The 12,541-nt window shown below is 37.7% G+C and overlaps 3 protein-coding genes and 1 long non-coding RNA gene across 28 annotated transcripts; 2 read left to right on the forward strand and 2 right to left on the reverse strand.

Annotated features, from left to right (window-relative positions):
* Nucleotides 1–2,776: 2,776 nt before the first annotated feature.
* LOC124348421 lies at nt 2,777–5,615 on the forward strand. Of its 9 annotated transcripts, none has more exons than XR_006919971.1 (9): nt 2,781–2,910; nt 3,007–3,055; nt 3,116–3,214; nt 3,273–3,408; nt 3,519–3,702; nt 3,775–3,898; nt 4,034–4,188; nt 4,251–4,435; nt 4,499–4,796. XR_006919971.1 is itself a non-coding variant. In XM_046798628.1 (4 exons), exons 1-4 carry the CDS (start codon nt 2,798–2,800, stop codon nt 3,395–3,397), a joined length of 390 nt encoding a protein of 129 aa, XP_046654584.1. In that variant the 5' UTR covers nt 2,777–2,797; the 3' UTR covers nt 3,398–3,408. The 9 variants fall into 9 exon arrangements, 1 of the variants encoding a protein (XP_046654584.1); XR_006919973.1 differs by having other exon boundaries at nt 2,785–2,910; nt 2,987–3,055; nt 3,519–3,647; XR_006919969.1 differs by having other exon boundaries at nt 2,786–2,910; nt 2,987–3,055; nt 3,772–3,898.
* Nucleotides 4,827–7,643, reverse strand: LOC124348423. 9 transcript variants are annotated; one of them, XR_006919979.1, is made up of 9 exons: nt 7,516–7,643; nt 7,387–7,435; nt 7,228–7,326; nt 7,034–7,169; nt 6,740–6,923; nt 6,544–6,667; nt 6,254–6,408; nt 6,007–6,191; nt 5,645–5,943 (listed from the first exon to the last, which is right to left on the reverse strand). XR_006919979.1 is itself a non-coding variant. In XM_046798629.1 (4 exons), exons 1-4 carry the CDS (start codon nt 7,626–7,628, stop codon nt 7,045–7,047), a joined length of 390 nt encoding a protein of 129 aa, XP_046654585.1. In that variant the 5' UTR covers nt 7,629–7,643; the 3' UTR covers nt 7,034–7,044. The 9 variants fall into 9 exon arrangements, 1 of the variants encoding a protein (XP_046654585.1); XR_006919977.1 differs by having other exon boundaries at nt 7,387–7,455; nt 7,516–7,636; XR_006919981.1 differs by having other exon boundaries at nt 7,532–7,570.
* A 1,574-nt stretch (nt 7,644–9,217) lies between these two features.
* On the forward strand, nt 9,218–12,291 carry LOC124348532. Of its 9 annotated transcripts, none has more exons than XR_006920003.1 (9): nt 9,220–9,351; nt 9,448–9,496; nt 9,557–9,655; nt 9,714–9,849; nt 9,960–10,143; nt 10,216–10,339; nt 10,475–10,629; nt 11,745–11,929; nt 11,993–12,291. XR_006920003.1 is itself a non-coding variant. In XM_046798763.1 (4 exons), the coding sequence occupies exons 1-4, from the start codon at nt 9,239–9,241 to the stop codon at nt 9,836–9,838; spliced, it is 390 nt and encodes a 129-aa protein (XP_046654719.1). In that variant the 5' UTR covers nt 9,218–9,238. The 9 variants fall into 9 exon arrangements, 1 of the variants encoding a protein (XP_046654719.1); XR_006920004.1 differs by having other exon boundaries at nt 9,222–9,351; nt 9,428–9,496; nt 9,960–10,088; XR_006920001.1 differs by having other exon boundaries at nt 9,223–9,351; nt 9,428–9,496; nt 10,213–10,339.
* On the reverse strand, nt 10,474–11,747 carry LOC124348533. Its single transcript, XR_006920007.1, has 2 exons — nt 11,708–11,747; nt 10,474–10,654 (listed from the first exon to the last, which is right to left on the reverse strand). It is a non-coding gene; the product is annotated as an uncharacterized LOC124348533 (long non-coding RNA).
* Nucleotides 12,292–12,541: the final 250 nt, after the last annotated feature.

The raw sequence follows: 12,541 nt of genomic DNA on the forward strand, positions 1-12,541 counted from the left end.
TTATTTTGGACCTCTCCACCTCCTGAAAGTCTTTTCTCATCATTTTTTCGGATTTTTGAACTTTGACCTTTGACCTTCTGAAACGTCTTTTCTCATCTTTTTTTTTTGACTTTTTGAACTTTGACCTTTGACCTCCTGAAAGTCTTTTCTCATCATTTTTCGGATTTTTTGAACTTTGACCTTTGACCTTCTGAAACGTCTTTTCTCATCATTTTTTTTTTACTTTTTGAACTTTGACCTTTGACTTCGTGAAACGTCTTTTCTCATCATTTTTTCGGATTTTTTGATTTTGGACCTCTCCACCTCCTGAAAGTCTTTTCTCATCATTTTTTCGGATTTTTTTATTTTGGACCTCTCCACCTCCTGAAAGTCTTTTCTCATCATTTTTTCGGATTTTTTTAACTTTGACCTTTGACCTCCTGAAACGTCTCTTCTCATATTTTTTTTGGATTTTTTGAACTTTGACCTTTGACCTCCTGAAACGTCTTTTCTCATCATTTTTTCGGATTTTTTGAATTTTGACCTCTCAACCTCCTGAAACGTCTTTTCTCATCATTTTTTCGGATTTTTTGAATTTTGACCTCTCAACCTCCTGAAACGTCTTTTCTCATCATTTTTCCGTCATAAGAGAAATAAGAGAATGGGCAGAGATGGGCGAGTTGGCTATGGCGTTGATCAAAAAAAAAAATTTCAACTGAGAGTTGTGATGTCGTTTTGAATCCGAAATAAGAGAATGGGCCGAGATGGGCGAGTGGGCTAAGGCGTCGATAAAAAAACAAAATTTTTCAACTGAGTCGCATCGCATCATTATTTCCTTTATTTTCTTCATTTTTCAAAGAATTCAACAAGAAACGGATTTTTTGAACTTTGACCTTTGACTTCGTGAAACGTCTTTCTCATCATTTTTTCGGATTTTTTGAACTTTGACCTTTGACCTTCTGAAACGTCTTTTCTCATCATTTTTTCGGATTTTTTGATTTTGGACCTCTCCACCTCCTGAAAGTCTTTTCTCATCATTTTTTCGGATTTTTTTAACTTTGACCTTTGACCTCCTGAAACGTCTCTTCTCATCATTTTTTCGGATTTTTTTAACTTTGACCTTTGACCTTCTGAAACGTCTTTTCTCATCATTTTTTCAGATTTTTTGAATTTTGACCTCTCAACCTCCTGAAACGTCTTTTCTCATCATTTTTCCGTCATAAGAGACATAAGAGAATTGGCCGAGATGGGCAAGTGGGCTAAGGCGTCGATCACAAAAAAAAATTCCAATAGAGACTCCTGAAAGTCTTTTCTCATCATTTTTTTGGATTTTTTGATTTTGGACCTCTCCACCTCCTGAAAGTCTTTTCTCATCATTTTTTCGGATTTTTAGAACTTTGACCTTTGACCTCCTTAAACGTCTTTTCTCATCATTATTTTGGATTTTTTGAACTTTGACCTTTGACCTTCTGAAACGTCTTTTCTCATCATTTTTTTTTGACTTTTTGAACTTTGACCTTTGACTTCGTGAAACGTCTTTTCTCATCATTTTTTCGGATTTTTTGATTTTGGACCTCTCCACCTCCTGAAAGTCTTTTCTCATCATTTTTTCGGATTTTTTGAACTTTGACCTTTGACCTTCTGAAACGTCTTTTCTCATCATTTTTTTTTTTACTTTTTGAACTTTGACCTTTGACTTCGTGAAACGTCTTTTCTCATCATTTTTTCGGATTTTTTGAATTTTGACCTCTTAACCTCGTGAAACGTCTTTTCTCATCATTTTTCCGTCATAAGAGAAATAAGAGAATGGGCCGAGATGGGCGAGTGGGCTAAGGCGTCGATCACAAAAAAAAATTCCAATAGAGACTCCTGAAAGTCTTTTCTCATCATTTTTTTGGATTTTTTGATTATGGACCTCTCCACCTCCTGTAACGTCTTTTCTTATCATTTTTTGGGATTTTTTGAACTTTGACCTTTGACCTCCTGAAAAGTCTTTTCTCATCATTTTTTGGGATTTTTTGAACTTTGACCTTTGACCTCCTGAAAAGTCGTTTCTTATCATTTTTTCGGATTTTTTGAACTTTGACCTATGACCTCCTGAAACGTCTTTTCTCATTATTTTTTCGGATTTTTTGAATTTTGACCTCTCAACCTCCTGAAACGTCTTTTCTCATCATTTTTCCATCATAAGAGAAATAAGAGAATGGGCCGAGATGGGCGAGTTGGCTATGGCGTCGATCAAAAAAAAATTTCAACTGAGAGTTGTGATGTCGTTTTGAATCCGAAATAAGAGAATGGGCCGGGATGGGCGAGTGGGCTAAGGCGTCGATTAAAAAACAAAATTTTTCAACTGAGTCGCATCGCATCATTATTTCCTTTATTTTCTTCATTTTTCAAAGCATTCAACAAGAAACGGATTTTTTGAACTTTGACCTTTGACTTCGTGAAACATCTTTTCTCATCATTTTTTCGGATTTTTTGAACTTTGACCTTTGACCTTCTGAAACGTCTTTTCTCATCATTTTTTCGGATTTTTTGAATTTTGACCTTTGACCTCCTGAAACGTCTTTTCTCATCATTTTTCCGTCATAAGAGAAATAAGAGAATGGGCCGAGATGGGCGAGTTGGCTATGGTACGGAACGCCAAATGACCCCCTAAAATAATAGCACTCGACTAGTGCTATTTATTTTACAAATCACTTGAATAATATACAACTGGGTGGCGCCATCTAGCGGTTTCAATTGGCGTAACGGATTGTATCGATTTTTTCCAAAATGTACGTATTGATATCGATTGATAATCGTTTCCACAAGCGAAATGGTGGAAACTATTGGTGGAAAGATTCATGCCTTCATTGAAAGTGTCAAGTATGGCTGTGTCGTGTTATCGTGTATGTTCGTGAATCGTGATAACGGTGAATCGTGATAACGGTGAATCGTGATAACGGTATAACTAACTGATAACTAAATTTACATGAGTTAACATAGTTATGCTTTCCAACTGTAGCACTTGACTTGATCAAGCAGTTAACTGTCGAGTTTGCCTTGGAGGATGTGACGTCTTTTGCTTCTGCCAGTAAATTATTCATTGCATACATTGTTACACTTGAAACTGATTTGTTTTTTTTCAAATTAGGTCATATTACTTCTAATCATTTCAAGCAACATGTTATACCCATCATACCTCCACATGAAAGGACTGCTCTTACATCCCACGAAAGACTGGCTTCTGCCAGTAAATTATTCATTGCATACATTGTTACACTTGAAACTGATTTGTTTTTTCAAATTAGGTCATATTACTTCTAATCATTTCAAGCAACATGTTATACCCATCATACTCCACATGAAAGGACTGCTCTTACATCCCACGAAAGACTCCCCAGTTGGAGTGAACAAAACTCGATCTAGGAAATGATATCCAATCAAGTAACACTATTTATTATTATTTTTAATCATTATTTTCTATCCCTAAAATTTAATGCCTTGTTTTTTTGTTTTGTTTTTATTGTTTTTCCCTTTTCGGGACAATGATTCAGTGAGGACATCTCAAAGGAACAGAGATTCAGGATTATATTCAGTATTATATCATGCTCGCGATCAGTATGCTGTCGACCTTGAAGTTACTTATAACAGCTTGGGAGTCGGTGGAACAAAAATAAGAACGAGTACGATTTACGAGAATTCTCTAGACGGTCTTCACGACATATCTTCATGACCCTGGTAAATAGTAGAAGCTTACAATTTCGAGAGTTCGTTTGAAATTAACGATCATTTTCGTCTTTATCTCAGCAGCAGCTACGTAGCCCCACGTGAGGTTATGCCTGTCAAGTAATCAATGTCATTTAAGCTCGACTCTATCTTGGCCTTTTTCTTTTGACTTACGGTCGACAATCAAAAAGGCGTGCCTTGTTTTTCGGTAAGATCTTCTGTTTTCTGAATAATATTGATCTTCTTGTTTTTAGCGTTGCTAAATTGCGTGTAAGCAACTGAAAACTAAATCATATTATTCATAACTACCTAATAAAACAGTAAATATGATCTTAAAAACTAGGAAAAAATAGTATGGACAGCGTGCCCTGGTCAGTTAATTGAGCCTGGCGTCATCCAACACTCGAGGGCAGCAGAAGGACGATCCACAGCTCCCCGGCCGAATTGCACTGGAGCGAGTCGACGAAGTAGCCAGCATCCTTCTGAACTCAATTCAAAGTATTCCTATTCAAATATAACACACCGTAACGAATGCACAAATTTCGTCTTGTTTCTGACAGGTCTTTTCGATGTCCAACTTTGCTAATGGCGGGTCCGCGATTGCTGTCGCTTCATGATTAGAATCAAACTTGTGGTTTCAAGGCGACCGAAAAGAAACAACACTGGGCGGTGTTAAGCGATAGATGTTTTTTTTTTCGTAACAACTTCTGGAGGCCTATTGCATTCTTCAAAGCCTTCTTATGATGTGAGTTGTTGTTTACAAGTGATACATTTGACCAAAACATAATAACGCTCTCGTTACCAATAGTTCTGTCAAATCAAGAAGGGGGACCATCGGCATTCAGCTTTCTACGTTGGAAATATGTTCCGCCAGTTTTCTGTTTCTTCCGGCTCTCTACTACGGATGTTTTTATTCGATGCTGGCGGTCAATTCTTTCAACCCGGAACTTTCGTCGTTTAATAACTCAACATTGTCGTGGCGCATTCACCCCGGGCAAGTTTGGATGGCCATTTTCTCGTCAATGATGCGTTTTAGAACATACAAATCGTGTTGATATTTTGCGATGCTGTGTAGATGAGTCAAATGAATACATGTGTATTTACGAAACCAAATGTTTTATTTCAATTTTCATCTGTTTTGAGTTATTGCCATCACCTCATGACGCAGTCGGCGATATTTCCGCATTGCAATTGGTAGCCTACACAGCAAATGCCCGTATTTTCTTTGAAGGCGTCGTTCTACTCGCCGGTCGATATGGAACTCAATTTCTCAATTTCAAATCAAAAGAGTTCTATCCCACCAAGCAATATGGATCTGGAGTTACAAATCAGCAGATATTTAAGTAAGTGCAGAAACTGTTGATTTAAAGAGTACATCAGTAGGCCTAACACTTTACTCACTTAAGATCTAGGATTCTTGGTGTGGGAAATTACCGACGAATTGAATATTTCGTACAGAAGTCTACGAAGAATTATGGCTAGACATAATTTTTCAATTTATACCGAGATTTGAAACACTAGAATTTGAAGCGCTTCATTCGACATTGAACTATATGTTCCCCGTACAGATAAATTATGTCTAGCCATAATTCTTCGTAGACTTCTGTACGAAATATTCAATTCGTCGGTAATTTCCCACACCAAGAATCCTAGATCTTAAGTGAGTAAAGTGTTAGGCCTACTGATGTACTCTTTAAATCAACAGTTTCTGCACTTACTTAAATATCTGCTGATTTGTAACTCCAGATCCATATTGCTTGGTGGGATAGAACTCTTTTGATTTGAAATTGAGAAATTGAGTTCCATATCGACCGGCGAGTAGAACGACGCCTTCAAAGAAAATACGGGCATTTGCTGTGTAGGCTACCAATTGCAATGCGGAAATATCGCCGACTGCGTCATGAGGTGATGGCAATAACTCAAAACAGATGAAAATTGAAATAAAACATTTGGTTTCGTAAATACACATGTATTCATTTGACTCATCTACACAGCATCGCAAAATATCAACACGATTTGTATGTTCTAAAACGCATCATTGACGAGAAAATGGCCATCCAAACTTGCCCGGGGTGAATGCGCCACGACAATGTTGAGTTATTAAACGACGAAAGTTCCGGGTTGAAAGAATTGACCGCCAGCATCGAATAAAAACATCCGTAGTAGAGAGCCGGAAGAAACAGAAAACTGGCGGAACATATTTCCAACGTAGAAAGCTGAATGCCGATGGTCCCCCTTCTTGATTTGACAGAACTATTGGTAACGAGAGCGTTATTATGTTTTGGTCAAATGTATCACTTGTAAACAACAACTCACATCATAAGAAGGCTTTGAAGAATGCAATAGGCCTCCAGAAGTTGTTACGAAAAAAAAAACATCTATCGCTTAACACCGCCCAGTGTTGTTTCTTTTCGGTCGCCTTGAAACCACAAGTTTGATTCTAATCATGAAGCGACAGCAATCGCGGACCCGCCATTAGCAAAGTTGGACATCGAAAAGACCTGTCAGAAACAAGACGAAATTTGTGCATTCGTTACGGTGTGTTATATTTGAATAGGAATACTTTGAATTGAGTTCAGAAGGATGCTGGCTACTTCGTCGACTCGCTCCAGTGCAATTCGGCCGGGGAGCTGTGGATCGTCCTTCTGCTGCCCTCGAGTGTTGGATGACGCCAGGCTCAATTAACTGACCAGGGCACGCTGTCCATACTATTTTTTCCTAGTTTTTAAGATCATATTTACTGTTTTATTAGGTAGTTATGAATAATATGATTTAGTTTTCAGTTGCTTACACGCAATTTAGCAACGCTAAAAACAAGAAGATCAATATTATTCAGAAAACAGAAGATCTTACCGAAAAACAAGGCACGCCTTTTTGATTGTCGACCGTAAGTCAAAAGAAAAAGGCCAAGATAGAGTCGAGCTTAAATGACATTGATTACTTGACAGGCATAACCTCACGTGGGGCTACGTAGCTGCTGCTGAGATAAAGACGAAAATGATCGTTAATTTCAAACGAACTCTCGAAATTGTAAGCTTCTACTATTTACCAGGGTCATGAAGATATGTCGTGAAGACCGTCTAGAGAATTCTCGTAAATCGTACTCGTTCTTATTTTTGTTCCACCGACTCCCAAGCTGTTATAAGTAACTTCAAGGTCGACAGCATACTGATCGCGAGCATGATATAATACTGAATATAATCCTGAATCTCTGTTCCTTTGAGATGTCCTCACTGAATCATTGTCCCGAAAAGGGAAAAACAATAAAAACAAAACAAAAAAACAAGGCATTAAATTTTAGGGATAGAAAATAATGATTAAAAATAATAATAAATAGTGTTACTTGATTGGATATCATTTCCTAGATCGAGTTTTGTTCACTCCAACTGGGGAGTCTTTCGTGGGATGTAAGAGCAGTCCTTTCATGTGGAGTATGATGGGTATAACATGTTGCTTGAAATGATTAGAAGTAATATGACCTAATTTGAAAAAACAAATCAGTTTCAAGTGTAACAATGTATGCAATGAATAATTTACTGGCAGAAGCCAGTCTTTCGTGGGATGTAAGAGCAGTCCTTTCATGTGGAGGTATGATGGGTATAACATGTTGCTTGAAATGATTAGAAGTAATATGACCTAATTTGAAAAAAAACAAATCAGTTTCAAGTGTAACAATGTATGCAATGAATAATTTACTGGCAGAAGCAAAAGACGTCACATCCTCCAAGGCAAACTCGACAGTTAACTGCTTGATCAAGTCAAGTGCTACAGTTGGAAAGCATAACTATGTTAACTCATGTAAATTTAGTTATCAGTTAGTTATACCGTTATCACGATTCACCGTTATCACGATTCACGAACATACACGATAACACGACACAGCCATACTTGACACTTTCAATGAAGGCATGAATCTTTCCACCAATAGTTTCCACCATTTCGCTTGTGGAAACGATTATCAATCGATATCAATACGTACATTTTGGAAAAAATCGATACAATCCGTTACGCCAATTGAAACCGCTAGATGGCGCCACCCAGTTGTATATTATTCAAGTGATTTGTAAAATAAATAGCACTAGTCGAGTGCTATTATTTTAGGGGGTCATTTGGCGTTCCGTACTATGGCGTCGATCAAAAAAAAATTTCAACTGAGAGTTGTGATGTCGTTTTGAATCCGAAATAAGAGAATGGGCCGGGATGGGCGAGTGGGCTAAGGCGTCGATTAAAAAACAAAATTTTTCAACTGAGTCGCATCGCATCATTATTTCCTTTATTTTCTTCATTTTTCAAAGCATTCAACAAGAAACGGATTTTTTGAACTTTGACCTTTGACTTCGTGAAACATCTTTTCTCATCATTTTTTCGGATTTTTTGAACTTTGACCTTTGACCTTCTGAAACGTCTTTTCTCATCATTTTTTCGGATTTTTTGATTTTGACCTCTCAACCTCCTGAAACGTCTTTTCTCATCATTTTTCCGTCATAAGAGAAATAAGAGAATGGGCAGAGATGGGCGAGTTGGCTATGGCGTCGATCAAAAAAAAAATTTCAACTGAGAGTTGTGATGTCGTTTTGAATCCGAAATAAGAGAATTGGCCGAGATGGGCGAGTGGGCTAAGGCGTCGATCACAAAAAAAAATTCCAATAGAGACTCCTGAAAGTCTTTTCTCATCATTTTTTTGGATTTTTTTATTTTGGACCTCTCCACCTCCTGTAACGTCTTTTCTTATCATTTTTTGGGATTTTTTGAACTTTGACCTTTGACCTCCTGAAATGTCTTTTCTCATCATTTTTTCGGATTTTTTGAACTTTGACCTATGACCTCCTGAAACGTCTTTTCTCATTATTTTTTCGGATTTTTTGAATTTTGACCTCTCAACCTCCTGAAACGTCTTTTCTCATCATTTTTCCGTCATAAGAGAAATAAGAGAATGGGCCGAGATGGGCGAGTTGACTATGGCGTCGATCAAAAAAAAATTTCAACTGAGAGTTGTGATGTCGTTTTGAATCCGAAATAAGAGAATGGGCCGGGATGGGCGAGTGGGCTAAGGCGTCGATTAAAAAACAAAATTTTTCAACTGAGTCGCATCGCATCATTATTTCCTTTATTTTCTTCATTTTTCAAAGCATTCAACAAGAAACGGATTTTTTGAACTTTGACCTTTGACTTCGTGAAACATCTTTTCTCATCATTTTTTCGGATTTTTTGAACTTTGACCTTTGACCTTCTGAAACGTCTTTTCTCATCATTTTTTCGGATTTTTTGAATTTTGACCTTTGACCTCCTGAAACGTCTTTTCTCATCATTTTTCCGTCATAAGAGAAATAAGAGAATGGGCCGAGATGGGCGAGTTGGCTATGGTACGGAACGCCAAATGACCCCCTAAAATAATAGCACTCGACTAGTGCTATTTATTTTACAAATCACTTGAATAATATACAACTGGGTGGCGCCATCTAGCGGTTTCAATTGGCGTAACGGATTGTATCGATTTTTTCCAAAATGTACGTATTGATATCGATTGATAATCGTTTCCACAAGCGAAATGGTGGAAACTATTGGTGGAAAGATTCATGCCTTCATTGAAAGTGTCAAGTATGGCTGTGTCGTGTTATCGTGTATGTTCGTGAATCGTGATAACGGTGAATCGTGATAACGGTGAATCGTGATAACGGTATAACTAACTGATAACTAAATTTACATGAGTTAACATAGTTATGCTTTCCAACTGTAGCACTTGACTTGATCAAGCAGTTAACTGTCGAGTTTGCCTTGGAGGATGTGACGTCTTTTGCTTCTGCCAGTAAATTATTCATTGCATACATTGTTACACTTGAAACTGATTTGTTTTTTTTCAAATTAGGTCATATTACTTCTAATCATTTCAAGCAACATGTTATACCCATCATACCTCCACATGAAAGGACTGCTCTTACATCCCACGAAAGACTGGCTTCTGCCAGTAAATTATTCATTGCATACATTGTTACACTTGAAACTGATTTGTTTTTTCAAATTAGGTCATATTACTTCTAATCATTTCAAGCAACACGTTATACCCATCATACTCCACATGAAAGGACTGCTCTTACATCCCACGAAAGACTCCCCAGTTGGAGTGAACAAAACTCGATCTAGGAAATGATATCCAATCAAGTAACACTATTTATTATTATTTTTAATCATTATTTTCTATCCCTAAAATTTAATGCCTTGTTTTTTTGTTTTGTTTTTATTGTTTTTCCCTTTTCGGGACAATGATTCAGTGAGGACATCTCAAAGGAACAGAGATTCAGGATTATATTCAGTATTATATCATGCTCGCGATCAGTATGCTGTCGACCTTGAAGTTACTTATAACAGCTTGGGAGTCGGTGGAACAAAAATAAGAACGAGTACGATTTACGAGAATTCTCTAGACGGTCTTCACGACATATCTTCATGACCCTGGTAAATAGTAGAAGCTTACAATTTCGAGAGTTCGTTTGAAATTAACGATCATTTTCGTCTTTATCTCAGCAGCAGCTACGTAGCCCCACGTGAGGTTATGCCTGTCAAGTAATCAATGTCATTTAAGCTCGACTCTATCTTGGCCTTTTTCTTTTGACTTACGGTCGACAATCAAAAAGGCGTGCCTTGTTTTTCGGTAAGATCTTCTGTTTTCTGAATAATATTGATCTTCTTGTTTTTAGCGTTGCTAAATTGCGTGTAAGCAACTGAAAACTAAATCATATTATTCATAACTACCTAATAAAACAGTAAATATGATCTTAAAAACTAGGAAAAAATAGTATGGACAGCGTGCCCTGGTCAGTTAATTGAGCCTGGCGTCATCCAACACTCGAGGGCAGCAGAAGGACGATCCACAGCTCCCCGGCCGAATTGCACTGGAGCGAGTCGACGAAGTAGCCAGCATCCTTCTGAACTCAATTCAAAGTATTCCTATTCAAATATAACACACCTCCACATGAAAGGACTGCTCTTACATCCCACGAAAGACTGGCTTCTGCCAGTAAATTATTCATTGCATACATTGTTACACTTGAAACTGATTTGTTTTTTTTCAAATTAGGTCATATTACTTCTAATCATTTCAAGCAACATGTTATACCCATCATACCTCCACATGAAAGGACTGCTCTTACATCCCACGAAAGACTCCCCAGTTGGAGTGAACAAAACTCGATCTAGGAAATGATATCCAATCAAGTAACACTATTTATTATTATTTTTAATCATTATTTTCTATCCCTAAAATTTAATGCCTTGTTTTTTTGTTTTGTTTTTATTGTTTTTCCCTTTTCGGGACAATGATTCAGTGAGGACATCTCAAAGGAACAGAGATTCAGGATTATATTCAGTATTATATCATGCTCGCGATCAGTATGCTGTCGACCTTGAAGTTACTTATAACAGCTTGGGAGTCGGTGGAACAAAAATAAGAACGAGTACGATTTACGAGAATTCTCTAGACGGTCTTCACGACATATCTTCATGACCCTGGTAAATAGTAGAAGCTTACAATTTCGAGAGTTCGTTTGAAATTAACGATCATTTTCGTCTTTATCTCAGCAGCAGCTACGTAGCCCCACGTGAGGTTATGCCTGTCAAGTAATCAATGTCATTTAAGCTCGACTCTATCTTGGCCTTTTTCTTTTGACTTACGGTCGACAATCAAAAAGGCGTGCCTTGTTTTTCGGTAAGATCTTCTGTTTTCTGAATAATATTGATCTTCTTGTTTTTAGCGTTGCTAAATTGCGTGTAAGCAACTGAAAACTAAATCATATTATTCATAACTACCTAATAAAACAGTAAATATGATCTTAAAAACTAGGAAAAAATAGTATGGACAGCGTGCCCTGGTCAGTTAATTGAGCCTGGCGTCATCCAACACTCGAGGGCAGCAGAAGGACGATCCACAGCTCCCCGGCCGAATTGCACTGGAGCGAGTCGACGAAGTAGCCAGCATCCTTCTGAACTCAATTCAAAGTATTCCTATTCAAATATAACACACCGTAACGAATGCACAAATTTCGTCTTGTTTCTGACAGGTCTTTTCGATGTCCAACTTTGCTAATGGCGGGTCCGCGATTGCTGTCGCTTCATGATTAGAATCAAACTTGTGGTTTCAAGGCGACCGAAAAGAAATAACACTGGGCGGTGTTAAGCGATAGATGTTTTTTTTTTCGTAACAACTTCTGGAGGCCTATTGCATTCTTCAAAGCCTTCTTATGATGTGAGTTGTTGTTTACAAGTGATACATTTGACCAAAACATAATAACGCTCTCGTTACCAATAGTTCTGTCAAATCAAGAAGGGGGACCATCGGCATTCAGCTTTCTACGTTGGAAATATGTTCCGCCAGTTTTCTGTTTCTTCCGGCTCTCTACTACGGATGTTTTTATTCGATGCTGGCGGTCAATTCTTTCAACCCGGAACTTTCGTCGTTTAATAACTCAACATTGTCGTGGCGCATTCACCCCGGGCAAGTTTGGATGGCCATTTTCTCGTCAATGATGCGTTTTAGAACATACAAATCGTGTTGATATTTTGCGATGCTGTGTAGATGAGTCAAATGAATACATGTGTATTTACGAAACCAAATGTTTTATTTCAATTTTCATCTGTTTTGAGTTATTGCCATCACCTCATGACGCAGTCGGCGATATTTCCGCATTGCAATTGGTAGCCTACACAGCAAATGCCCGTATTTTCTTTGAAGGCGTCGTTCTACTCGCCGGTCGATATGGAACTCAATTTCTCAATTTCAAATCAAAAGAGTTCTATCCCACCAAGCAATATGGATCTGGAGTTACAAATCAGCAGATATTTAAGTAAGTGCAGAAAC

This window comes from Daphnia pulicaria, chromosome 7 (assembly GCF_021234035.1).
Source record: "Daphnia pulicaria isolate SC F1-1A chromosome 7, SC_F0-13Bv2, whole genome shotgun sequence".
NCBI lineage: Eukaryota > Metazoa > Arthropoda > Branchiopoda > Diplostraca > Daphniidae > Daphnia > Daphnia pulicaria.